This window comes from Chlorocebus sabaeus, chromosome 12, assembly GCF_047675955.1.
Source record: "Chlorocebus sabaeus isolate Y175 chromosome 12, mChlSab1.0.hap1, whole genome shotgun sequence".
Taxonomy (NCBI): domain Eukaryota; kingdom Metazoa; phylum Chordata; class Mammalia; order Primates; family Cercopithecidae; genus Chlorocebus; species Chlorocebus sabaeus.
Window position 1 is genome coordinate 103,840,007 of NC_132915.1, and position 26,870 is coordinate 103,866,876.

The following is a 26,870-nucleotide window of genomic DNA, read 5'->3' on the forward strand; positions in this document are numbered from 1 at the left end:
TCTTGGAACCGGGCTTGGAGCTGAAGGTGGGGAGGATGCCCAAGCTGAGCTCCTGGATTCCCATCTGCCGAGCTGCACCCAGAACCAGGAGTGGGGCGCAGGCCCATCCTCTGGCCAGGATCCTGGGCTCCCTTGGCCACAAAGCAGGACAGGGGACCATAGATCCCCCAACTCAGGAGACGTGAAGCTGGCAGCTGGTAAGAGCATCCAAGCATCCTCTCTGCTTTGGGTCCCCATTTCAAGCCTGTTTGGCTGCCAGGCCATGAGGACTCCCAATCCGCGGGCCCTACCTGGGCCCTGGGGCACCCCCAGGCTGCCCCTACCCATTGGCAAGGAAGCAGCACCTGGGACCTCAAATGAGGTGGGGCAGGGTACGCAGGGGGTTAATGGGGGTGTGGCCAGAGTCCACTGAACCAGAGCAGCCTACCCGGGTTCCTGGGAGCCTCCCCAGCTCCCAGTGGCCTGATACCCCTAGTTTCTCTTTGGCCCAAAGGGGCTCTTGTAGCCCACCTCCCTAACCTCCAGGAGTAGGGGTTGGCCCCTAGTTTGAGTCTGCCAGCCTCAGCTCCCCTCTCCCTGGTGAAGCCATGCTACAAAGCCTTTACCAGGAGCAGGCAGGCCCTGGAACTGAGGCTCCCAGAGGGAAGAAGGCGCTGGCGAGGGGGACAGTTCTTGCAGGGGCTCTACTCCGGGAAGCCAGAGTCAAGTCTGAGGTGCTGGCGCCACCACCTGGATTTGGTCAGAACTACAATGGCTGAAGTGGGTGAGGATGCTGCAGGCAGAAACCAGCAGCCCCCCCAGGTATCAGCCCCGTAGGATCCGGATCCGGCTCAGCCAGATGAGCCCAAGCAATCATTTTTTTCCAGGCATGACCCAGCTAATGAGGTCTTAGGCTCCACAGGACAGCACTTTTTTTCTGTTTTTGAGACAGAGATTTGCTCTTGTTGCCCAGGCTGGAGTGCAATGGCACAATCTCGGCTCACTGCAACCTCCGCCTCCTGGGTTGAAGCGATTCTCCTGCCTCAGCCTCCTGAGTAGCTGGGATTACAGGCATGCGCCACCACGCCTGGCTAATTTTGTATTTTTTCGTAGAGACAGGGTTTCTCCATGTTGGCCAGGCTGCTCTCGAACTCCCAACCTCAGGTGATCCACCCGCCCCAGCCTGTCCCTGGGCGACAGAGCAAGACTCCCTCTCAAACACAAAACCAAAACCAAAACCCTATCATAGTTTCAAGGCACTGGGTGACCTGGCCGTTCCCACCTATTTGACCTCACCTCTTGCCATATCCCCTTGCTCACCTTGCTCCAGTCACACTGGCCGCCTTGCGTGTTCCCACCTCAGGGCCTTTGCTCTACCTGTTCCTTTATCCAGAACACTCTTCCCACAGATCTCCCCTTGATTAGCTCTTCCTTTTGTTCCAAAATGTCTTCCCTGACCCCTCTGTCTGAATGTTGCTCTACTCCCAACTACTCTCAGTTCTCTCTCTCTCTTTCCTCCCTCCCTTCCTTCCTTCCTTCCTTCCTTCCTTCCTTCCTTCCTTCCTTCCTTCCTTCTTTTCTTTTCTTTTCTTTTCTTTTCTTTTCTTTTTTCTTTTCTTTTCTTTCTTTCTTTCTTTCTTTCTCTCTCTCTCTTTCTCTTTCTCTCTTTCTTTCTTTCTTTCTTTTTGAGCCAGTGTCTGGCCCTGTTGCCCAGGCTGGAGTGCAGTGGCGCAATCTCAGCTCACTGCAACCTCTGCCTCCCGGGCTCAAGTGATTCTCCCACCTCAACCTCCTGAGTAGCTGGGACTACAGGTGTGCAGCACCATGCTCGGCTAATTTTTGTATTTTTTGTAGAGAGTGGGTTTCACCATGTTGGCCAGGCTGGTCTCAAACTCCTGAGCTCAAGCAGTGTGCCTGCCCTGGCTTCCCAAAGTGCTGGGATTACAGGTGTGAGCCACTGCCTTCAGCCTACTCTCAGTTCTTGATCACGTGTTTCAATTTGTTCATGGCATTTACCATTCCTTGAAATTATGTCTTCATTGATTGTTTTGCTTGTTTCCTATCTGTCTCTCCTCACCAGGATGTAAGGAGCCTAGGAACAGAGACTGCGTCTGTTTTGTGCACCTCTGTATTCCCAGCCCCTTGCGTTCCATCTGCACATAGTAAGTACTCAGGAAATAGTTGCTGAATGAACAGGATCATATAGAATGACCTGTAGGATATGTCTCCCAGACATGGCATCAGGGAAATCTTTGCAGAGAGAGGAAGTTTGGGCTGAGACTATAGGACCCAGAGTGTAGAAGCTGTCCAGTAAAGACCAGTCCAGGCAGCGGGACCAAGGGAAAAAATAGAAAAGGATGTGGGAAGGTCCAAAAGCATGGAGTATTCTGGAAACTGTAAATTGTGCCATTTGGCTGGAGCATAAGGTTGGGTCGGGGGAGGACTTCCATTTGGCTGGAGCATAAGGTTGGGTCGGGGGAGGACTTGCAGACCAGAAGAGGTGGAGAAGATGCAGGCAGGCCATGAAGGGCCTTGTTGTCCCTTGAGGGGTTGAGCTCTGTGCCTGGCAGTGGCCGCCCTGAAGGGAGTTATTGTCAGGCATTTTAGAACGGGGTGCTGGCCAGGCTCAGTAGCTCACATCTGCAGTCCCAGCACTTTGGGAGGCTGAGGTGGGAGGATTGCTTAAGTCCAGTAGTTCAAGAGCAGCCTGGGCAGCATAGTGAGATCCCTGTATAAGTAAAATAATAATTTTGTATCTACAAAATAAGTAAATAAATATTAGGCATGCACCTGTAGTCCCAGCTACTCAGGAGGCTGAGGCGGGAGGATGGCTTGAGTCCAGGAGTTCGAGGCTACAGTGAGCAATGATCATGCTACTGTACTCCAGCCTGGGTGACAGAGTGAGACTCTATCTCAATTAAAAAAAAAAAAAAAAAAAAAAGGAGGGCTGCTGAGATCAGGCACAGTGGCTCACACCTGTAATCCCAACACTGGGAGGCCAAGGCAGGAGGATCACTTGAGCCCAGGAGTTCAAGACCAGCCTAGGCTGGGCACAGTGGCTCACACCTGTAATCCCAGCACTTGGGGAAGCTGAGGTGGATGAATTGCCTGAGCTCAGGAGTTCAAGACCAGCCTAGGCAACATGATGAAACCCCATCTCTACTAAAATACAACAACAATAACAAAAATTAGCTAGGCTTGGTGGCACGCCTATAATCCCAGCTATTCGGGAGGCTGAGGCAGGAGAATCACCTCAACCTGGGAGGCAGAGGTTGCAGTGAGGGAAGATCGTGACACTGTACTCCAGCCTGGGTGACAGAGCGAGACTCTGTCTGGATTTAAAAAAAAAGACTAGCCCAGGCATCATAGTGAGACCCCGTGGTGCTTGCCTGTAGCCTCATGCAGTTCCAGCTATTCAGGAGGCTGATGTGGGAGGATCACTTGAGCCCAGGAGTTCACACCTGCAGTGAGCTATGATTAGACTCCTGCACTCCAGCCTGGGCCACAGAAAGAGACCCTATCGCTAAAAAAAGTAAAATAAAAGAAAGGGCTACTGCATACAGAATGGTCTCCAGGGAGAGAGTCTGATGGTGGGAGGATGGGGTGGGGATGGGGGCTGGAAGATACAGTGGCCCAGGTTGAGGGACGCTGATACCCTGAGCCAGGCAAATGGGTGGTGCAGAAGGGAAGAGTTGGCCACCTGCAGGAGATGCTAAGGAGGCAGCCTGGCCAGGAGCGGGGATGGAGAGAGACGGCCTCTTCATCAGCAACATCCAGGTCTGAGGGACTAGAGAAGGGGAGCACGGGACAGGGTGCAGAGTTGGAGAAAAGACTGGGGTACCGTTTGGGACAGAAAGAGTTTGGGTCCAGGCGAGAAGCTGAGATGTCAGGTTTCCAAAAAGAGGGAGTGGGTGGCTGGGCACAGTGGCTCACACCTATAATCCCAGCACTTTGGGAGGCCAAGGCGAGCAGATCACTTGAGGTCAGGAAGTGGGGAATGCTGACTGGTCAGGTTGGAGATGGAATCATAGGAGGTAGAAGTTAGGTGTTCTTAATGTCTTCTGTTCCTGGGTGCGATGGTAGAACTGGTTGGGCCAGATTACCGGTCTGGGTGGTGTCAGCTGATCCATCGAGTGCAGGGTCTGCAAAATATCTCAAGCACTGACTTTAGGTTTTACAATAATGATGTTACCCCAGGAGCAATTTGGGGAGGATCCAAAGGCTGCATGACCCTTAAATTGTAATTTCTAATCTTATAGCTAATTTGTTAGTCCTGCAAAGGCAGACTGGACCCTAGGCAAGAAGGGGGGTCTTTTTGGGAAAGGGCTGTTATAAATTTTGTTTCAGTGTCAAATCATGAACTGAATTGCTTCCCAAAGTTAGTTCAGCCGACGCCCAGGAGTGAACAAGGACAGCTTAAGGGTTAGAAACAAGATGGAGTCCGTTAGGTCTGATTTGTTTCACTGTCATAATTTCCTGAGTTATAATTTTGCAAAGGCGGTTTCACAGGGGCCGTTCTGTTGAGGAGGGGTGCGCCTCCTGAGGCTGGCTGAGGGAAGAGGTGGAAGGTTTGGAGGCTGGAAATGAGAGTTCCCAGCTAATGGCTTCTATTTTCTCCAAAAAGTAGTAGGGAGATTTTTGCTGGGGGAGAGGAGCAGTGGAATGAGGGATTGAGAAGACTGGAGGCTTTTTTTTTTTTTTGCGACAGAGTCTCACTCTGTGACGCTGGCTGGAGTGCAGTGGCATGATCTCAGGTCACTGCAATGCCTGCCTCCTAGGTTCAACTGATTCTTCTGCCTCAGAATCCCAAGTGGCTGGGGTTACCGGCATGTGCCACTACACCTGGCTTATTTCTTTTTGTATTATTATTATTTTTCTTTTGAGATGGAGTTTTGCTCTTGTTGCCCAAGCTGGAATGCAATGGCATGATCTCGGCTCACTGCAACTTTCGCCCTCCGGGTTCAAGTGATTCTCCTGCCTCAGCGTCCTGAGTAGCTGGTATTACAGACATGCACCACCATGCCCGGCTAATTTTGTGTTTTTAGTAGAGACGGGGTTTCTCCATGTTGGTCAGGCTGGTCTTGAGCTCCTGACCTCAGCTGATCCACCCACCTCAGCCTCCTAAAGTGCTGGGATTATAGGCGTGAGCCACCGCACCTGGCCCCTTTTTTTGTATTTTTAATAGAGATAGGGTTTCACCGTGTTTCCTAGACTGGTCTTGAACGCGTGGCCTCAAGTGATCCGCCCATCTCAGCCTCACAAAGTCCTGGGATTACAGGCGTGAGCCACTGTGTCTCAATGACTGGAGGCATTTGAAATGCCCTGAGGGGAATGGGCAGGGGACACAGAGAAACAGGATTCTTGGGCTGGGTGAGAGCCCAACTGAGGGTAGAGACCCTGAGTTTGTAGTAGCCCCAACCTACCCCAAAACAAGATGGCTATTGGGGTTTCCAGGCAGGTGTGATGGAAAAACCTGGAGGCAAGAAAGTTAGTGACAGGCTGGACTACTGGGGAGGATGGGAGGACTGGGGGGAAGAGGAGGACTTGAGGCCAGGGAAGAATCTGGAAGCCCTCTGTCTTAGTCCATTTGGGCTGCTATAACAACGTATCTTAGACTGCCTAATGTATAAATAACAGAAATTTATCAGCTGGGCGCGGTGGCTCACACCTGTAATCCCAGCACTTTGGGAGGCTGAGGCGGCTGGATCACCTGAGGTCAGGAATTTGAGACCAGGCTGACCAACATAGTGAAAACCTATCTCTACTAAAAATATAAAAAATTAACCGGGCATGGTGGTGTGCGCCTGTAATCCCAGCTACTTGGGAGACTGAAGCAGGAAAATCGCTTGAACACCCACGCCCCTCCCCCGCCAAAAAATAAAGGAAATTTATTGCTTATAGTTCTGGGGGTTGGGAGGTCCAAGATCAAGGCGTCAGCAGATTCTCCTGTTCCTCATACATGGGGCCTTCTAGCTGTGTCTTCTTGTGGCAGAAGTTGTGGACAAGCTCCCCAGGCCTCTTTTTCTTTTTGAGACAGAGTCTCGCTCTGTCGCCAGGCTGGAGTACAGTGGCATGATCTTGGCTCACTGCAACCTCTGCCTCCTGGGTTCAAACGATTCTCCCAACTCAGCCTCCTGAGTAGCTGGGACTACAGGCGCGTGACACCACACCCAGCTAATTTTTGTATTTTTAGTAAAGATGGGGTTTCACCATGTTGCCTAGGATGGACTTGATCTCTTGACCTCATGATCCACCTGCCTCAGCCTCCCAAAGTGTTGGGATTACAGGCATGAGCCTGACCCCGCCCGGCCCCCAGGCCTCTTTTATAAGGGCACTAGCCCCATTCATGTCGGGGAGCCCACCCAATCACCTCTTAATCAACTCCCAAAGGCCCCACCTCTTTTTTTTTTTTTTTTTTTTTTGAGACGGAGTCTCGCTCCGGCTCTGTCGCCCAGGCTGGAGTGCAGTGGCACGATCTGGGCTCACTACAAGCTCCGCCTCCCGGGTTCACGCCTTTCTCCTGCCTCAGCCTCCTGAGTAGCTGGGACTACAGGCGCCCATCACCACACTCGACTAATTTTTTCTATTTTTTAGTAGAGATGGGGTTTCACCGTGTTAGCCAGGATGGTCATGACCTCCTGACCTCGTGATCCACCCGCCTTGGCCTCCCAAAGTGGTGGGATTACAGGCTTGAGCCACAGCGCCCTGCCGGCCCCGCCTCTTAATACCCTGACATTAACATTAGGTTTCCACATGTGAGTTTTGGGGGTCAGGGACATTCAGACCATAGCACCCTTGGAGCAATAGGACAGGCAGAGGCTGTGGAATGACTCTGGGGTGGGTGAAGTAGGGAACACTGCTTTGCTTTAAAAAGGGAATCCCTCTTCTGGGGCTGGGAGTGGCTTCCCACAGGGGACTGCTGTACGAGGGAGGAGGAATCTGGCATCTCTCCAGGATGCTTCTCATTGCAGGGCCGCTGGCCTAGAAATGGCCTCAAATGGAAGCTGCCACCCGATCCTGGTGGAGGTTTTGGAGCTAGGCTAGAGATGAGGACTCCAGGGTTCAGTGTGCACCTGCTGCTCCTGCACTAGGTAAGTCCCTTCCTCTGTGGACCTCCAGCCCTCCCCTTCCAGTGGAGATAGTGTGCACAGCCCTAGCTTCCCTCCCTGAGCCTGGGAAAAGGCTGAAGGGAGACCCCGTGGTGTTCCTAGGAAAGGAGCCCTTCCCAGCGGTGGGAGGGTGAACGGGGAGCCTCCCTCTCCTCCAGTCCTGTCTTCCCAGCCCCAGGGCGGAGCTCTTCCTGTGTGTCAGCCTCCACGCGGGAAAAGTTGCCAGTGCATTCATTCTCTCGAGGAATCCCTGCAAGCCCTCCCAGATGGGTGGTGTTATCAGCCCGATTTTACCCAGAGGCTGCTGAGGGAAAGTGACCTGTCTGAGGTTGGTGACAGACACCCAGTTTGATCCCATCTGTGGTGCTGCCAGGCCTCTCCCTTTTCTGCTTCTCTCCCGAGAGGTTGGAGAGTCCTTTCCCTCCTAGCAGGGTCCTAAGGACCCCGGCGGTGCTCCAGGGGAGCCAACATCCCCTCCTTTGGAGGGCGTGGTGTGCCCTAGTTCTACACTCAGACCAAGAGAGGGCTGTGAGGGCTGTGCCTTTTTTTTTCTTTTCTTTTCTTTTTTTCTTTTTGAGACGGAGTCTGTCACTCAGGCTGGAGTGCAGTGACGCGATCTCGGCTCACTGCAACCTCCGCTCCCGGGTTCAAGTGATTCTCCTACCTCAGTCTCCCAAGTAGCTGGGAGTACAGGCACCCGCCACCATGCCCGTCTAATGTTTGTATTTTTAGTACAGATGGGTTTTCACCATGTTGGCCAGGCTGGTCTTGGACGGATCTCAGGTGATCCCGCCGCCTCGGCCTCCCAAAGTGCTAGGATTACAGGCTTGAGCTACCACGCCCGGCCTGACTGTGCTCTCTTAAAGGGCCGAAGCAATGCGAGTGCTAGCGACCGACGCAAGGAGGTGACGCGCAGGGGACTTAAGGAGCGGACCGCCGCGGGAGAACGCGCCCAGGTCAGGGGGACTCCCTCTGCGACCCCCACACTGGGTCTCCGGCCCACGCGTGGCCCGTCTGGTCTGCGGAGCTGGCGCCGGGACCGCCAGAGGGCGCCCGGGGCGGAGGAGGGGGCGGGAGCCGGGGAAGCCCGGGGAGGTGGTGGCAGAGCCGGCGCCGCCCCGCGGGGTCTGCGGCTCAGGTCTTAAGGGTCGGCTGCATGGGCCGGGGAATCCGGATTCCGGGGGTTCAACGCCCAGGGGTTCCATGAGCCCCTACTGTTCTCGGACGCCTGGCCGGCCCCGATGCACTCGTCCCAGCACCCCTCCCCCGTCCCCATGCTCCGGCCCCTCCCCCGTCGCCCCTCCGGGGTCCAGCCGGGCGGGGCCGCTCCAGGGTCGCGGCTGGCGCGGGTCCCCGGGTCCTGGCCCTCCGGTACCCCAGGCCAGGGACAGAAAACTTGAGCATCCACGCGCAGGGGTGGGGAGGGGAATCCCACTCTGGGGGTGCACTGCCCCGCCCTCTCCGGGTCTGCCTCGGCCCCGCCTGGGCCCCAAGCCCCGCCCCCTCCCCTCCGCCTGCTGGAGAGCCCGGGGGGCCGCCGCAGCCGCCCAAGCGCCCGCCATGCGCGCTGCCCCCGCCGCGCCGCTGCTCCAGCTGCTGCTCCTGCTGGGGCTGTGGCTGGAGGCTGCAGGCGTTGCAGAGTCGCCGCTGCCCGCCGTGGTCCTTGCCATCCTGGCCCGCAATGCCGAACACTCGCTGCCCCACTACCTGGGCGCGCTGGAGCGGCTGGACTACCCCCGGGCCAGGATGGCCCTCTGGTGAGAGACACGGGCATTGGCACCCAGTGGGCACCTAACCCCCAGCCTCGCAGATGGCCCCCGCCCCCGGCGGCCCTGTCTGCTCGCTCCCTGCCCAGACACCACCTAGACAGGCCCCTCCCCTCACAGACGGCCCTGCCAGCCCAAGCCCCCAGACAGGACCCCGAACCCCCTGCTGGGAGACCTCTGAGGCCATAGGCCGACGTGAGACACCCACCCCTCCTTCTGGTCCCCTACTCCTTCCTCTTGGGGCCTTCCCTGGGTGTAGGTTGGGCGCAGCCAGCCCTTTTCACCCCAGCCTTCAGGGCCCAGCTCAACCCCGGTGGGACCTGTGGTTGGCTGGATTTGAAGAGAAGCAGACAGGAACCTCTGAAGTCCCCTGGGGCCCAACGTGGCAGGGATCGGCCAGGCTGGAGGCTTCTGGGCACAGGTGGGGGGTGCCATCAGCACTGGGCTCCGGGCTGTGCAGGGGAGTCAGACCGGCTCCCTCTCCCTCTGGGCTGGGGCCAGCTCTCTTGGTAGAGGGGCAGGATCCTGTCAGCCAAGGGCAGTCCCCCTTCCTGGAGCCTCTCCCCTCTGGCATCTCTGTGCCCACAGGGCACTGGGATCGGAGGCCACAACCCCAGGTCTGTAGACACCAGAACAGGGAGGAGTCCCTGGCTGAGGTTGGGGGTAAACTGAGAAAAATGACAAGCCACCCTTTACAATACACCCCAGTTGGGCTGGGGGGGTGGAGCCCTGGCCTGGGGAGGCCGCCCACAATGACCACAGTTTGGGAGTTTGTTAGTTCCCACCCCTGTAAGACTTGACACGTAGTCTTCATTTCTGGGGAATTGGCTTAAAGGGGCAGCATCACCCAAAACCTGGGCACTTGGCTAAAGCCCCCACCTCTGTTATGGGAGCCCCTTCCCCAGGAGAGGGGAGGGTGTGCTCCATGACAGCGGAGCTTGGGCCCGTCTGCATTCTCAGGGACTCGCAGAGCATGGTTTGGTCCTTATTACAACTTGGGGGTGGAGGAAAGCAGCAGCTCTTCTGTCTAGTCCCCATTCAGAGAGGGACAGGGGCTGGCCTGTGGTCACACAGCCACAGGTCACACAGGTAGGTATCTGCCCACCTAACGAAGGTTACCAGGGAATGTGGCAGGTGGGATCCTTAAAGTCGAGGTACTTTTCATCTTTCAAAATGCATTCATTGGCCAGGCAACGTGGCTCGCACCTGTAATTTCAGCACTTTGGGAGGCTGAAGTGGGCAGATCACCTGAGGTGAGGAGTTAAAGACCAGCCTGGCCAATATGGTGAAACCCCGTCTCTACTAAACACACAAAAATTAGCCGGGCATGGTGGCACGTGCCTGTAATCCCAGGTACTCGGGAGGCTGAGGCAGGAAAATCACTTGAACCCGGGAGACGGAGGTTGCAGTGAGTCGAGATCACACCACTGCACTGCAGCCTGGGCGACAGAGCAAGATTATGTCTCAAAAAAAAAAAAAAAATATATATATATATACACACACACACACACACACACACACACACACACATATATATGCTTTCGTCTTGTCTTCTCTTGGTCCATGACATAGGCAAGAAAGCTTAAGTTATAGAGGGAGGACATGAAGCCCAGAGAAAGATGGGACTTGCCTGAGGTCACACAGCAGGTCACAGAACTGTGATGGGGACCTGGCTGTGCTGCCTCCAGCCCCTCTGCTGTAACATGCCTACCCTTCACTGGGCTCTTCCAAGGAGAGCCCAGCCTCAAAGGTGTTGGTGCTTCGGGGTCAAGGCTGCCTTGGGGTTCAATCCTTCTGTGGCTGTGCCCCCTCAGCCTTTTTTCTTCCCGTCCCCAGGTGTGCCACGGACCACAATGTGGACAACACCACAGAGATGCTGCAGGAGTGGCTGGCAGCTGTGGGCGATGACTATGCCGCTGTGGTCTGGAGGCCCGAGGGGGAGCCCAGGTGGTGATCTGAGGGGAAGGGTACTGGGGAAGATGGAGAACAGCTGCAGTCCAGAGAGGAAAAGGACAGCCCAGAGCCACAGCCTCCAAGCCAGGGCTCTGTCCACTGCCTTGCAGAGAGGGAGGGGCATGTACCTCATGGGAACATCTCACCTCTCTACCCCCTCAGGTTCTACCCAGATGAAGAGAGTCCCAAGCACTGGACCAAAGAAAGGCACCAGTTTCTGATGGAGCTGAAGCAGGAAGCCCTCACCTTTGCCAGGGACTGGGGGGCTGACTATATCCTGGTAAGGAAGTCTGGCTAGAATTGGGCTTCTGAAAGGTGGTAGTATCTGTCCCTGATAGAAATCTGGGTATAGGCTGGGCACAGTGGCTCACGCCTATAATCTTAGCACTTTGGGAGGCCAAGGCAGGTGGATCACCTGAGGTCAGGAGTTCGAGAACAGCCTGGCTAACATGGTGATACCCCGTCTCTACTAAAAATACAATAATTAGCTGCGCATGGTGGCAGGTGCCTGTAATCCCAGCTACTCAGGAGACTGAGGCATGAGAATTGCATGAACCTGAGAGGTGGAGGTTGCACTGAGCTGAAATCACACCACTGCACCCCAGCCTGGGTGACAAGAGTGAAACTCAGTCTCAAAAAAAAAAAAAAAAAGAAAAATCTGGGTGTGACTGACCCACCGGAAGTCTGGGTCCTTCAGCAGGCTATCTGGGCCAGAGCCCAGACCAGATGTTCAGATTGGATCCCTATGTTAAAAGCTCAGACTAGGTACTAAGCCTGGACCCTTCAGATAGATCCCATTGTATATACTATATACTAAGCCTCGATTACTGGGCTAGAGCCCAGGGTATAAACTGAGCTTGGATCTCTGAACTAGAGCTCAGAGTAGGTGTTTGGACCCGTTTTCTAAGCCAGATCCCAGATAAAGGTCTTAGATCAGCAACTCAGGTATAATCTCTGGACCAAATCCCTGAGTCAGTGCCCCAGACTAGAGCCTTGGTCCAGAAAGGGATCTACTGAGTTAGTTAGACCTCTGTAAGAGTATTCCCGTTGGATCCTAGGAGCCACGCTGGGTCTCTGGCAGGACCACTTAGTGAATTCTTTGGGGGGCTGCAGCCCTGGCAGGGCTGGAGCCTGTGACATCCCCTCCCCAAAGTTTGCAGACACAGACAACATTCTGACCAACAACCAGACTCTGCGGCTTCTCATGGGGCAGGGGCTTCCAGTGGTGGCCCCAATGCTGGACTCCCAGACCTACTACTCCAACTTCTGGTGTGGGATCACCCCCCAGGTGAGGCCAGGATGGGGGCCTTGGGTGGACTGAGGTCCTGGAAGGAGGGACGTGGAGAGCAGAGAGCCTGAAGGCCTTGGGGTCTGTGGGCAGGGACAGGGGAGCCCTCTTACAGCCCAAAGCATCCCCTTTCCCCAGGGCTACTACCGCCGCACAGCCGAGTACTTCCCCACCAAGAACCGCCAGCGCCGGGGCTGCTTCCGCGTCCCCATGGTCCACTCCACCTTCCTGGTATCCCTGCGGGCTGAAGGGGCAGACCAGCTTGCCTTCTACCCCCCACATCCCAACTACACTTGGCCTTTCGATGACATCATTGTCTTCGCCTATGCCTGCCAGGCTGCTGGTGAGGACCAGCCCTCCTTGAACATTCCTTGGATGCCTCTGCGCCTTTGCACATGCTATTCTGGCTGCTTACCGTGCCTTTCTCTACCCTGCATTTCATCCTGTTAACTCTTGAGTTACAGCTTTGGGTCATGAGTTTTCTTTTCTCTCTCTCTCTCTTTTTTTTTTTGGTGTGATCTTGGCTTACTGCAAACTCTGCCTCCTGGGTTCAAATGATTTCCTGCCTCAGCTTCCCGAGTAGCTGGGATTACAGGCACCCGCCACCACACCCAGCTAATTTTTGTGTTTTTAGCAGAGATGGGGTTTCGCCATGTTGGCCAGGCTGGTCTCAAGCTCCTGAGCTCAGGTGATCAGGCCACCCCGGCCTCCCAAAGTGCTGGGATTACAGGTGTGAGCCACCACACTCAGCCAGTAGTTACTTTTTTTCTTTTTTTCTTTTTTTTTTATTTGAGACGGAATCTCACTCTGTCGCCCAGGCTGGAGTGCAGTGGTCGGAACTCAGCTCATTGAAAGCTCCGCCTCCCGAGTTCACGCCATTCTCCTGCCTCAGCCTCCCGAGTAGCTGGGACTACAGGTGCCCGCCACCTTGCCCGGCTAGTTTTTTGTATTTTTTTAGTAGAGACGGGGTTTCGCCGTGTTAGCCAGGATAGTCTCGATCTCCTGACCTCGTGACCCACCCGTCTCAGCCTCCCAAAGTGCTGGGATTACAGGCCTGAGCCACCACGCCCAGCCTCTTTTTTTTTTTAAGATGGAGTCCTGCTCTGTCGCCCAAGCTAGAGTGCAGTGGCGTGATCTCGGCTCACTGCAACCTCCACCTCCCAGGTTCAAGGTATTCTCCTGCCTCAGCCTCCTGAGTAGCTAGGACTACAGGTGTGTGCCACCATGCCCGGCTAATTTTTTTTTTATTTTATTTTTAGTAAAGACGGGAGGTTTCTTTTTTTTTTTTTTTTTTTTTGAGACGGAGTCTCGCTCTGTCGCCCAGGCTGGAGTGCAGTGGCCGGATCTCAGCTCACTGCAAGCTCCGCCTCCCGGGTTCACGCCATTCTCCTGCCTCAGCCTCCCGAGTAGCTGGGACTACAGGCGCCTGCCACCTTGCCCGGCTAGTTTTTTGTATTTTTTAGTAGAGACGGGGTTTCACCGTGTTAGCCAGGATGGTCTTGACCTCCTGACCTCGTGATCCGCCCCCCCTTGGCCTCCCAAAGTGCTGGGATTACAGGCTTGAGCCACTGCGCCTGACCACCATGTTAGCCAGGCTAGTCTCGAACTCCTGACCTTGTGATCCACCCGACTCAGCCTCCCAAAGTACTGGGATTACAGACATGAGCCACCGTGCCCGGCTAGTAGTTACTTTTAAGATGAAAGTTACTAAAAAGAGTTTGGGTATGGCCAGGCAAGGTGACTCAGACCTTAATTTCAAAGTCTTGGGAAGCTGAGGCTAGAGGGGAAATCACTTGAGCTCAGGAGTTCGAGACCATCCTGGATAATATAGCAAGACCTCATCACTTTTCTGCCTTTTTTTTTTTTTTTGAGATGGAGTTTTGCTCTTGTTGCCCAGGCTGGAATGCAATGGCATGATCTTGGCTCACTGCAACCTCTGCCTTCTGGGTTCAAGCAATTCTCCTGCCTCAGCCTCCCAAGTAGCTGGGATTACAGGCATGCACCACCACGCCTGGGTAATTTTGTGTTTTCAGTAGAGACGGGGTTTCTCTGTGTTGGTCAGGCTGTTCTCGAACTCCCGAACTCAGGTCATCTGCCTGCCTCAGCCTCCCAAAGTGCTGGGATTACAGGCGTGGGCCACCGAGCCTAACCTAGCGTTTTTGTTTTTGTTTTTGTTTTTGTTTTTGAGATGGAGTCTTGCTCTATGGCCCAGGCTGGAGTGCAGTGGCACAATCTCAGCTCACTGCAGTGTTGACCTCCCCACCTCAGCTTCCCGAGTAGCTGGGACCACAGGTGCACACTACCATGCCTAGCTAATTATTGTATTTTTCATAGAGATGGGTTTTTGCTGTGTTGCTCAGGCTGGTCTTGAACTCCTGAGCTCAGGTGATCTGCCCCCTCAGCTCCCAAAGTGCTATGATTACAGCTGTGAGCCACCACCCCTGGCTGCGAGACCCCATCTCTACAGGAAAATTTAAAAATTAACCTGGTGTGTTCGCCCACACCTGTAGTCCCAGCTTCTTGGGAGGCTGAGGCAGGAGGATCGCTTGAGCCCAGGAGGTTGAGACTGAAGTAAGCTGTGATCATGCCACTGTACTCCACCTTGGGCAACACAGGATGAGACCCTGCCTCAAAAAAAAAAAAAAAAAAAAAAAAAAGAAAAAGAAAAAAAAGAGAAAGAAAGTGTTTGGGTGTGAATGGAATAAATCCAATCCTGGCTGGGTGCGGTGGCTCACGCCTATACTCTCAGCACTTTGGGAGGCCGAAGTGGGTGGATCCCAAGGTCAAGAGAGGGAGACCATCCTGGCTAACATGGTGAAACCCCATCTCTATTAAAAATACAAAACATTTGCCGGGCGTGGTGGTGGGCGCCTATAGTCCCAGCTACTTGGGAGGCTGAGGCAGGAGAACGGCGTGAATGTGGGAGGCAGAGCTTACAGCGAGCCAAGATCGCACCACTACACTCCAGCCCAGGTGACAGAGCGAGACTCTGTCTCAAAAAAAAAAAAAAAAAAAAAAAATTCCAGTCCTGTGGATGAGAGGGAGGGGCGGAGACGCTCATGTTGGAGTGAAGCTCTTGAGAAGGCTGCAGAGAATGTGTCATTCTGACCTTGAAGACTATCTGGTGCATGGAGAAGAACTCTGCAGGTGGTCAGGGTAAATTAGAGGTGACGATTTAATCAAGTAATCAGTGGCAGCCGGTAAGGAGGGTGTTGTGATTCTTTGTTTTGTGCTGGAGAAATCTGCAGTGTGCAGACATGCAAGAAGAAATCTTATCAAGTGGAAAAAGTGAGTGAAGGTGAAACAACTGGAGGGGAAAACACAAGCGGAAACAAAAGCATTCTGTTATTTTTCATGTGCTATCCCTGCTTCAAGCGACAGTCCTTGTTAATCGGTCAATGATTTGAAGGAATTCAGTCTCTAACAGCCAGCTATTATATCCCTGCTCTGGGCCAAGCTCTGTGCTCGATGCTGGGAATAGGGTCAGCTTTCATTTTTTTTTTTGTTTGTTTGTTTGTTTTTGAGACAGAGTCTTGCTCTGTCACCCAGGCTGGAGTGCAGTGGTGTGACTTTGGCTCACTGCAACCTCTGCCTCCCAGGTTCAAGTGATTCTCCTGCCTCAGCCTCCCAAGTAGCTAGGATTACGGGCAGCCACCACCACGCCCAGCTAATTTTTGTATTTTTAGTAGAGATGGAGTTTCACCATGTTGGCCAAGCTGGTCTTAAACTCCTGACCTCAAGTGATCTGCCTGCCTGGGCCTCCAAAAGTGCTGCGATTACAGGCGTGAGCCACTGTGCCCCGTGGGTAAGCTTTTTAATTGGCACTCTGTGCCTGCCCCTGAGGATAGTTATAATAAAGGTAACAAATATTGGCCAGGTGCAGTGGCTCACATCTGTAATCCCAGCAGTTTGGGTGGCCTAGGGGGGCGGTGAATCACTTCAGGCCAGGAGTTTGAGACCATCCTGGCCAACATGGCGAAATCCCATCTCTACTGAAAATACAAAAATTAGCCAGGTGTGGTGGCGCACACCTGTATTCCCAGCTACTCAGGAGGCTGAGGCAGGAGAATCACTCGAACCCGGGAGACAGAGGTTGTAATGAGCCAAGATCACACCGAGGCGGGTGGATCACTAGGTCAGGAGATCGAGACTATCCTGGCTAACATGGTGAAACCCCGTCTCTACTAAAAATACAAAAAATTAGCTGGGCGTGGTGGTGGGTGCCTGTAGTCCCAACCACTAGGGAGGCTGACGCAGGAGAATGGCATGAACCTGGGAGGCGTAGCTTGCAATGAGCCACTGCACTGCAGCCTGGGCGACAGAGCGACACTCCCTCTCAGAAAAAAAAAAAGTGACAAATATTGAAGCCGGGGGAAGGCCACTCTGGCTGCCAGGTGAAAGACATTGTGGAAGGGAGCCCCAGAGGGTGTGGGGTGCAGTGGAGGGGTCTGGGGAAAAGGCGATGGCCCTTGGATCTAGGTGGGTTGGTGGGGATCGGGAGAGATGGGGGGATTTAGGGAACAGAGCAGTGGGGCTCACTGGCATCCTGTGGCTGTGGTGGGTGGGAATTTGCCTGCTCCTGCCTCACCTTGATACCCTGAGGGCAGAAACTCAGTCTTGCTCACTGCCATAACCCTGACTTCCAGTGGGTGCCCTGGACAGGTATATTGAATGAATGAACCATCTCAACAGAAAGACCCCTTAGATATTGTGTGAGCCAAGCCCTTTCTCCCTCTGGTCCTACAGGTGGGGAAACAGAGTCCCAGAGAAGACCGACACGTTGGGTAACTGGCATTGCTGGGCCTAGGACCTCTCAGCTGGGTTCTGAGAGCCCCCCCCTCCACTGTAGCTCTCACTCAGCCTGTCTCTGCAGGGGTCGCAGTCCACGTGTGCAATGAGCACCGTTATGGGTACATCAATGTGCCCGTGAAATCCCACCAGGGGCTGGAAGACGAGAGGGTCAACTTCATCCACCTGATCTTAGAAGCACTAGGTGAGGGCTGGGGAACTGTTCCACCCGCCTGCTGCCAGGGCCCTGCCTCCCCATGGTGCCCCTTTCCTTAGGCCCTGTACTGGAGTGGGCATTGGCCTTGGGGTTCCAGCCTTACCCCTAAGTCGTTCCATGACTCTGAGAAAGTCCCTTTCCCTGTTGGGCCTCAGTCTCACATCCCTACAATGGGGGACACGTGGATCTTGTGATCTCTGAGGTCCCATCCTGTGGGGTGTTCTGCTGGGCTGGGGGCAGGAATGAGGCTGGGGGCTAGGACTTCAGGGTGACTGCTAACAGGAGTCAGTAGGGACTCATGCTTGGGGTCTACTTCCCTTTGCAGTGGACGGCCCCCCCATGCAGGCCTCAGCTCATGTGACTCGGCCCTCCAAGAGGCCCAGCAAGATAGGGTTTGATGAGGTAAGTCTCCGAGCCTGTGGGCTCGCCGTTAGGAGGTGAATGGGCCCTCCCCTCCCTCTCCCCTGCACTTACCGCCCATCCCCTGCCTCCTCCAGGTCTTTGTCATCAGCCTGGCTCGCAGGCCTGACCGTCGAGAACGCATGCTCGCCTCGCTCTGGGAGATGGAGATCTCTGGGCGGGTGGTGGACGCTGTGGACGGCCGGTGAGGCTGCCTGGGACGGGGCCCTGAGCTCTTGGGGGAGCAGTGTGGTCCATCTCCAAGCCCCCTAGGACTGGGAAAAGCAGACAGGTTGAATGAGTTTCCTGTCCCAGGAAGTATCCAAATGGGGTCTGAGTAATACTCTGTCAGGGAGTTCCGGAGCAGACACACGTGGGAGAAGCCGCCCTCCCTCCCGCTGCTCACCAGAGGAGGCGAGCACAGTGGCTGAGGCTCCACGGCCTGGGTTCCAGCTCTACCAGTTCCTGAATGTGTGACCTGCAGCCAGCTACCCCCATCTCTCAGCCCTTTTGTATAAATAGCAGATAACTGTGCCCTTCTCTTAGGGTTTTGTGGGTTTAGTGAAGTTAGCCAGGGCCGGGCACGTAGTAAGTTTCCAAAGGTTAGGTGTTTTCAGTATTATTACTCTCCATCCTGGACTTGAGTTCCTGGTGGGCGGAGATCGGGAAAGGCCAGCCATGTTCCCCTGGGGAATCCAGAGGCCAGGCTCCTCCAGCCACCAGGGGTCCTGTGGCCCCATATGTCGTCTGCTGCTATTTGCTTCAAGTGCTCAGCTCTGTTTTTGTTTTTTTTTTAGAGACAGGGTCTCTGTTACCCGGGCGCAGTGCAGTGCCACAAACATGGCTCACTGAAGCCTTAAACTCCTGGGTTCAAGCAATCCTCCTGCCTCAGCCTCTGAGTAACTGGACTATAGGCATGCACCATCACACCCAGCTAATTAAAAATAATTTTTTTTTTTTTTTTTGAGGCAGAGCGAGACTCTCTCAAAAAAAATTTTTTTCTCTCTCTACTAAAAATGCAAAAATTAGCTGGGCGTGGTGGTGGGCGCCTGTAATCTCAGCGACTCAGGAGACTGAGTCAGGAGAATTGCCAGAACCCGGGAGGCAGAGGTTGCAGTGAGCCAATATCGTGCCATTGCACTCCAGCCTGGGCCGACAACAGTGAGACTCTGTCTCAAAAAAACTTTTTTTTTGGAGAGATGGGGTTTCTCTCTGTTGCTCAGGCTGGTCTTGAACTCCTGGCTTCAAGAATCCTCCCACCTTGGCCCCCTAAAGCACTGGGGGATTACAGGTATGAGACACCATGTCCCCTGAGGTCTCTTGACCGTAGGCTATCCATCCTTTGCATGGGCCTCTGCCCAAGAAGTATCTCTCATGTTCCCACATTCTTCCTAGAGTGCCTCCCCCTCAGGCAGCCCCTACCATCCCACCCTTTCCTCAAGGGTCACCCCTATCCTATCATATTAGGACACGTCCTAATAGTTATCCTCTCAGAACTCCTGAGGTGGCCGGGCGTGGTGGCTGACGCCTGTAATCCTAGCACTTTGGGAGGCTGAGGCGGGCAGATCACCTGAGGTCAGGAGTTCGAGACCAGCTTGGCCAACATGGTGAAACCCTGTCTCTACTAAAAAAAAAAAAAAAAAAAAATTAGCCGGGTGTGGTGGTGTGTGCCTGTAGTCTCAGCTACTTGTGAGGCTGAGGCAGGAGAACTGCTTGAACCCGGGAGGTAGAGGTTGCAGTGAACTGAGATCGTGCCACTGCAGTCCAGCCTGGGCAACAGTGGCTCCAGTTCCCCAGGTCCAGTCCCTTGACAGCTTCGGGTCACACAAAAGAGTTACAAGGCGGAAACCTTCTTCAAACCGGACTCCAGTGTGACTGTCCCCACCATGCACAGGCCTGGCCCCTCTGGGGGGGTCTCTGGCAGGCACCCCTCACCCATCACACCTGTGTCCCCTCAGGATGCTCAACAGCAGTGCCATCAGGAGCCTCGGCGTAGACCTGCTCCCGGGCTACCAGGACCCCTACTCGGGCCGCACCCTGACCAAGGGCGAGGTGGGCTGCTTCCTCAGCCATTACTCCATCTGGGAAGAGGTGAGGGCGCCTGCTTCCTCCACCCACAGCCTTCGGGGAGAACGGGGCCAGTTTGTTCTATTCACTGCTCTGTGAACGAGTGCATGAGTGATGACATGCATCAAAACCTGGCCAGCAGCTTTCAGTCTCCTCTGTGTTCAGCACCCCCGTGGGCACCGCTTCGGTGCCTGTTTGCATTCTGCAGTCTCTCTTAAGCACCTACTGTGTGCTAGGAGATATTCTGCTCTGAGAACACAGAGGAGGACAGGAACAATGCATGTCTGCTCCTTCCTCCAAAAAAGGGATCCCCCTGGGGCTCAGGGACCAGAGGGGGGTTACTGAAATCAGAAAAAAATCAAGAAAACCAAGCTTGCAGTGGAGGGGAGAGGTGTGGGCCACTTTAAAAGGCACCTGGTGTGGGAGGGGTCAGAGCGGGCATCGCCATTGAGGGGCAGGGAGAAAGGCCTTCTGGGCAGAGGAGAACAGTAGGTGCCAAGGTCCTGAGGCAGGAAGGTGTTTAGGAGCAGAAAGAAGGAAGCCTGGGACTCAGCATGTGCTCAGTACTTGGCCAGGAAGCCTCAGCCCAGGGGCTGGGAGTGTGAGCGCAGGGGAGAGGTTGCTGGACACGGCTGGAGAGAACAGGGGAACTAAGCCCTCCAAGGGCAGCCCCTCCAGGAGATGGGACATGGATTCCTTGTTTTTATTCTCTGCTATAGCCAAATATATGTGCATGTGTATGTGAGCATTATGGTTTTTTTGTGTGTGTTTTTTTTTTCCTGAGATGGAGTATTGCTCTGTCGCCCAGGCTGGAATGCAGTGGTACAGTCTTGGCTCACTGCAACTACTACCTCCTGGGTTCAAGCGACTCTCCTGCCTCAGCCTCCCGAGTAGCTGGGATTACAGGCAGGCGCCACCACGCCCTGTTAACTTCCAACCTCAGGTGATCTGCCCGTCTCGGCCTCCCAAAGTGCTGGGATTACAGGCATGAGCCACCACGCTCAGCCTATGTTGGCTTTTTTACCATCTCAGAACGTGGTTCACTACTTTTTTTTTGAGACAGGGTCTTGTTCTGGCATCCAGGCAGGAGTGCAATGGCGTGATCTTGGCTCACCACAGCCTGGACCTCCCGGGCTCAAGTAATTATCCCACCTTAGCCCCCCAAGTAGCTGAAACTACAGGCGCGCACCACCACACCCAGCTAAATTTTGTATTTTTTGTAGAGACAGGGTTTCGCCATGTTGGCCAGGCTGGTCTCGAACTCTTGAGCTCAAGTGATTCCATCCACCTTCGCCTCCAAAAGTGCTGGGATTATAGGCATGAGCCAGCGCTCCCGGCTTCACTAATTTCTGAGCTGATTTGCTTTTCTTTTCACAGAAGTTATCAAAAGTAGTTTTCCAAAAGTTATTCTGAAGTAACTTTTCCAAAAGTTATCAAAAGTACTTTTTATTTGGGATATTCGGGGCTGGGGTCTTCCCAATCCCTACCCAGCCCAGCTTCCTTTAGAAAATACAGGAGAGGGCCGGGCGTGGTGGCTCATGCCTCTAATCCCAGCACTTTGGGAGGCCTAGGCAGGTGGATCACAAGGTCAGGAGATCGAGACCATGGTGAAACCCCGTCTCTACTAAAAATACAAAAAATTAGCCGGGCACGGTGGTGGGCGCCTGTAGTCCCAGCTACTCAGGAGGCTGAGGCAGGAGAATGGCGTGAACCTGGGAGGTGGAGTTTGCAGTGAGCCGAGATCGTGCCACTGCACTCCAGCCTGGGGGACAGAGCGAGACTCCATCTCAAAAAAAAAAAAAGAAAATAGCAGGAGAGGCCGGGCGCAGTGACTCACGCCTGTAATCCCAGCACTTTGGGAGGCCGAGGTAGGTGGATTGCCTGAGGTCAAGAGTTCGAGACCAGTCTGGTCAACATGGTGAAACCCTGTCTCTACTAAAAACACAAAAATTTGCCGGGCATGGTAGCGGGTGCCTAGAATCCCACCCAGCTACTCGGGAGGCTGAGGCAGGAGAATTGCTTGAACTGGGGAGATGGAGGTTGCAGTGAGTCATCGCGCCACTTCACTCCAGCCTGAGCAAGAGCAAAACTCCACCTCAAAAAAAAAAAAAAAAAAAAGAAAATAGCAGGAGGCCAGGCCAGGTGCGGTGGCTCATGCTTGTAATTCCAGCACTTTGGGAGGCTGAGGTGGGCAGATCACGAGGTCAGGAGTTCAAGACCAGTCTGGCTAACATGGTGAAACCTTGTCTCTCCTAAAAATACACAAATTGGCCCGGTGTGGTGGCGGGCGCCTGTAATCCCAGCTACTTGGGAGGCTGAGGCAGGAGAATCACTTGAACCCGGGAGGCGGAGGTTGCAGTGAGCCAAGACCATCTTCTAGGGGGAACTGCAAGCGTCTCCCCAGCCCCCAGAGGGTCGGGCTTCTGGGCCCAGCCACTGTCTGTCATGCCTGCACTCAGGCAGCTGGAGGGGTGGGAGGGGAGATGGCTCCTGGCCTTGGCCATGGCTGCCTTGGCCTCCACCATTCCTGCTCCTCTTCCATGCAGCCCCCTGACTTGGGAGGCCATTTCACGCCAGTCTGGGCAACAAGAGTGAAGCTTTGTCTCAAAAAAAAAAAAAAAAAGAAAGAAAAAGAAAAAAGAAAGAAAGGAAAAAAAAGAAAAGAAAATTGCAGAAGGCCAAAGTGGCCAGCTGGGCCCTGGTGTTCAGCAGATGCGGGTTCGTGTCCCAGCTCCGCCACCTCCTGGCTGTGTGTCCTTGGACAGGCAGTCTCCCATCCCTGCGTGTCCTCCTCCCTCCTGCAATTGAGGATCGTCATTTCCTGCCTCCTGAGGGCCCCTGGAGATACGCAGTGGCACAGGCCTGGGGTGCAGTAGCACTCAGGGAATGTGGCAGGGGCCATGGTTACCATCATGATTCTATCTGGAGAGCCTCAGATGCCAGAGTGAGGTTGGGATTTCAGGTCCCAGGCAGTGGGGCCCCCAACAGGCTTTGGGGCAACTGCATGACATGGCCAGGCCAACTGAGGCCAGGTAGAGGCTGTGGGCTGCAGCGTGGAGGGAGGGGACAGCTGAACTCTGAAGAGCCATCTCCCACCTCATTGTGTGTCACAGGTGGTTGCGAGGGACCTGTCCCAGGTCCTGGTGTTTGAGGATGACGTGCGCTTTGAGAGCAACTTCAGGGGGAGGCTGGAGCGGCTGATGGAGGATGTGGAGGCAGAGAAACTGCCATGGGACCTGATGTAGGCAGCCTGCGCCCTCAGGGACAGGGGGGCGGGGTGGGCCCCCGGAGTCTGCCTTTTCCTGCTTGGGACCCTGGCCAGCCCCTCCCCCAAGAGCCTGGCCCTGTAGGAGTGGGTGCGGGGTGGGGGGGTCTCATGACACCCAGGACCTAAGAGAGTCCTGGGCCCCTTGGTGTCACTTTCAGCTACCTCGGGCGGAAGCAGGTGAACCCTGAGAAGGAGGCAGCCGTGGAGGGGCTGCCGGGCCTGGTGGTGGCCGGGTACTCCTACTGGACACTGGCCTACGCCCTGAGCCTGGCGGGCGCCCGCAAGCTGCTGGCCTCACAGCCTCTACGCCGCATGCTGCCTGTGGATGAGTTCCTGCCCATCATGTTCGACCAGCACCCCAAGTGAGGCTCTGATGGGGGCCGGGCATGGCAGGGCAGGGGGGTCCCCTCCAGGAACTCACCTCAATCAGTAGGAAGTCCCCTCACCGGGCAGATGGGGAGACTGGGACTGGCAAGGCCAAGTCATTGGCCCAGGTCACCAAGGAGTGGCTCAGCCTAACCTTACAGTCAGACCAATCTCGGTGTATATTTTGCGCAGCTCACGCAGGCTTTTTTTTTTTTTTTTTTAAATAGAGTCCTGCTCTGTTGCCCAGGCTAGAATACAGTGGTGTGATTTGGACTCACTGCACCCTCTGCCTCCCAGGTTCAAGCAATTCTCCTGCCTCAGCTTCCCAAGTAGCTGGGATTACAGGCAAATGCCACCATACCCTGCTATTATTTATTTATTTATTTATTTATTTATTTTTGAGACAGAATCTTGCTCTGTTGCCCAGGCTGGAGTGCTGTGGCAAGATCTTGGTGCCTTGGCGCGACCTTGGCTCACTGCAACCTCCGCTTCCCAGGTTCAAGTGATTTTCCTGCCTCAGCCTCCTGAGTAGCTGGGATTACAGGTGCCGGCCAGCACACCCAGCTAACTTTTTTGTATTTTTAGTAGATACGGGGTTTTTTCCATGTTGGCCAGGCTGGTGTCGAACTCCTTGACCTCAAGTGATCCGCTTGATCACTTGAGTGCTGGGATTACAGGCGTGAGCCACTGTATTTTTGGTAGAGATGGGGTTTTGCCATGTTGGTCAGGCTAGTCTCGAACTCTGGACTTCAGGTGATCTGCCCGTCTCAGCCTCCCGAATATTGGGATTACAGGCATGAGCCACCGCGCCCAGCTGCATGCAGTTTTTAATCAAATGACTTTGCTGTTCTCAGCCTCTGTTTCTTCATCTGAAAATGGAGATAGTAGAAGTCCCACTGCTCAGGGCCGTTGTGAGGACTAGATGACAGGGATGAGGTGCTTTGGGCAGGCAAGGTGCCTGGCTCCAGGCAGGCGTGTGAGCGGGGAGTAGGGGCCCGCCTCAGTCCTCCTGAGCTGTCCTCTCACCTTACAGCGAGCAGTACAAGGCACACTTCTGGCCGAGGGACCTGGTGGCCTTCTCTGCCCAGCCCCTGCTTGCTGCCCCTACCCACTATGCCGGGGACGCCGAGTGGCTCAGTGACACGGAGACTTCCTCTCCATGGGATGACGACAGCGGCCGCCTCATCAGCTGGAGTGGCTCCCAAAAGACCCTGCGCAGCCCTCGCCTGGACATGGCTGGCAGCTGTGGGCACAGCCTCCAACCCCAGCCTCGAGATGAACTCTAGGTGAGGCTGGGGTGGAAAGAGGCCCCAGCCCCATAGGCCTTGGCTTGCTCTCCCCTTTGATGGCATGACTATATCTGGGGTTGTTTTCCCCCTTCTCAGCCTTCTCTCTCCCTCTCTCCATCTCTAGCTTTGCCTTTGTGTCCTTTTTTTTTTTTTTTTTGAGACGGAGTCTCCCTCTGTCACCCAAGTTGGAGTGCAGTGGCCGGATCTCGGCTCACTCCAAGCTCCGCCTCCCAGGTTCACGCTATTCTCCTGCCTCAGCCTCCCAAGTAGCTGGGACTACAGGCGCCCGCCACCATGCCCGGCTAATTTTTTTTTGTATTTTTAGTAGAAACGGGGTTTCACCGTGTTTGCCAGGATGGTCTCGATCTCCTGACCTCATAATCCACCCGTCTCAGCCTCCCAAAGTGCTGGGATTACAGGTGTGAGCCACTGTGCCCGGCCATGTTTTGTTTTGTTTTTTTTTTTTTGAGATGGAGTCTTGCTCTGTTGCCCAGGCTGGAGTGCAGTGGTGTGATCTTGGTTCACTGCAACCTCCACCTCTCGGGCTCAAGCATTTCTCCTGCCTCAGCCTCCCTAGTAACTGGGATTATAGGCACCCACCACCAGGCCTGGCTAATTTTTGTATTTTTATTTTTATTTATTTACTTATTTTGAGACGGAGTCTTGCTCTGTCGCCTAGGCTGGAGTGCAGTGGCATGATCTCAGCTCACTGCAACCTCTCTGCCTCCCGCGTCCTGGGTTCAATCAATTCTCCTGTCTCAGCCTCCCGAGTAGCTGGGACTACAGGTGCCCGCCACCTCGCCCAGCTAAATTTTGTATTTTTAGTAGAGACAGGGTTTCATCATGTCGGCCAGGCTGGTCTTGAACTCCTGACCTCAGGTGATCTGCCCACCTCGGCTTCCCAATGTGCTGGGATTACAGGCGTGAGCCACCACACCTGGCCTTTTGTATTTTTAGTAGAGACGGGGTTTCACCATGTTGGCCAGTCTGGTCTTCAACTCCTGACCTCAAATGATCCGGCTGTCTCAGTCTCCCAAAGTGCTGGGGATTACAGGCGTGACCCACTGTGCCTGGCCTCTGTGTCTGTCTCTAATTGTACCTTCCGCTGTCTCTGCATCCCTTTCTAGCTCTTCCTCTCTCTGCCTGTCTCTGCCTCTGTTCTCCTGTATCTGTCAGTATCTGTCTCTCTCTGATTCTGTCAAATTCTCTTTCTCTTCCTGCTCCTGCTGTCCCACCAGGTCCAGGTGATGACTGCAAAGGAGTGCCCAGGAGCAGGCCACTACTGCCCAGAGAGCAGAGGAGGAGGTTGTTGGCAGGGACCGCAGATCCAGTCAGACCTGGCCACCACCTTGGGCATGGCCACTCTGCCCTCTGGACCTGCCTTTCATCGGGAGAAACCACTCAGAGGTGGATCCCATTCCCTAAAGGTCTCACCGCAAAGGAACAGGACTTCCAGGCCCCTTGACCCTGCCTGGCCTGATTCAGGGCCTGGTGGCCCCCAGCCTTCTGTTTCAAGCTGGGCATACCCCAGGCCCCCTTCCCTCCCTAAGGACTCAGCTGAGGGACCCCTTTGCCCCCTTCTACCTCCACCTCAGCACCCTCCCCCAGCTTGATGTTTCGGTCTCCCCAGCACCCTCCTCCCTGGCCAGTGCAAAGTACAGAGAGGTAGAGGAGGGCCCTTGCAGACCTGTTGCCCAGCACACAGTAGGCCCTCAATAAAAGCCATTTGCACTTTAAATATATATACATGTGTGTGTGTGTGTGTGTGTGTGTGTGTGTGTGTATATAGACACAGGTTCTCCCTCCATTGCCCAGGCTGAAGTGCAGTGGCACAAACCTAGCTCACTGCAGTCTCAACCTCCTGGGCTCAAGCGATCCTCTTGCTTCAGTCTCCCACATAGCTGGACCACAGGCACGTGCCACCACACCTGGCTAAATTTTTTTTTGTATTTTTTTGTAGAGACTGGGTTTTGCATGTTGCCCAGGCTGGTCTCAAACTCCTGGGCTCAATCTACTCAACGTGGCCTCCCACAGTGCTGGGATGAGAGGCCGTGAGCCACTGCACCCTGCCACTTTATATATGTATATATATATTTGTTTGTTTTTAAGATGGAGTCTCACTCTGTCACCCAGGCTGGAGTGCAGTGGCGCGATCTCAGCTCACAGCAGCCTCCGCCTCTTGGGTTCAAGTGATTCTCCTGCCTCAGCCTTCCTAGTAGCTGGGATTACAGGCATGCGCCCCCTCGCCCGGCTAATTTTTGTATTTTGACTTCATATTTTTTAACTCATGGCTGAGCCTCTGCATCTCGGCTGGCATGGGAGGCGGCTTCCTGATCTGTGGTTGACCAATTAGAGGGACAGAGACGGGAGGACGGGTGAGG

The 26,870-nt window shown here is 54.5% G+C and overlaps 1 protein-coding gene across 5 annotated transcripts; it reads left to right on the forward strand.

Annotated features, from left to right (window-relative positions):
- Positions 1 to 26,231, forward strand: CERCAM (cerebral endothelial cell adhesion molecule). 5 transcript variants are annotated; one of them, XM_037994161.2, is made up of 16 exons: positions 1 to 197; positions 2,060 to 2,141; positions 6,951 to 7,070; positions 7,955 to 8,044; positions 10,691 to 10,801; positions 10,970 to 11,087; positions 11,961 to 12,095; positions 12,234 to 12,438; positions 16,969 to 17,088; positions 17,426 to 17,502; positions 17,598 to 17,704; positions 19,458 to 19,590; positions 22,680 to 22,807; positions 22,993 to 23,196; positions 24,234 to 24,486; positions 25,728 to 26,231. In XM_037994161.2, the coding sequence occupies exons 5-15, from the start codon at positions 10,728 to 10,730 to the stop codon at positions 24,484 to 24,486; spliced, it is 1,554 nt and encodes a 517-aa protein (XP_037850089.1). In that variant the 5' UTR covers positions 1 to 197; positions 2,060 to 2,141; positions 6,951 to 7,070; positions 7,955 to 8,044; positions 10,691 to 10,727; the 3' UTR covers positions 25,728 to 26,231. The 5 variants fall into 5 exon arrangements, with proteins under 5 accessions (XP_037850089.1, XP_037850088.1, XP_037850087.1 ...); XM_037994159.2 differs by lacking the exons at positions 1 to 197; positions 2,060 to 2,141; positions 6,951 to 7,070; positions 7,955 to 8,044 and adding an exon at positions 8,174 to 8,845 and having other exon boundaries at positions 24,586 to 26,231; XM_037994158.2 differs by lacking the exons at positions 1 to 197; positions 2,060 to 2,141; positions 6,951 to 7,070; positions 7,955 to 8,044 and adding an exon at positions 8,177 to 8,845.
- The last annotated feature ends 639 nt before the right edge of the window (positions 26,232 to 26,870 follow it).

Coding starts and splice junctions, on each gene's coding strand:
- CERCAM (XM_037994159.2), top strand. CDS start 8,292: ATGAGCCCCTACTGTTCTCGGACGCCTGGCCGGCCCCGATGCACTCGT. Junction 11,088..11,960: donor GGGGGGCTGACTATATCCTG/GTAAGGAAGTCT, acceptor CCCTCCCCAAAG/TTTGCAGACACAGACAACAT. Junction 23,197..24,233: donor ATGTTCGACCAGCACCCCAA/GTGAGGCTCTGA, acceptor CTCACCTTACAG/CGAGCAGTACAAGGCACACT.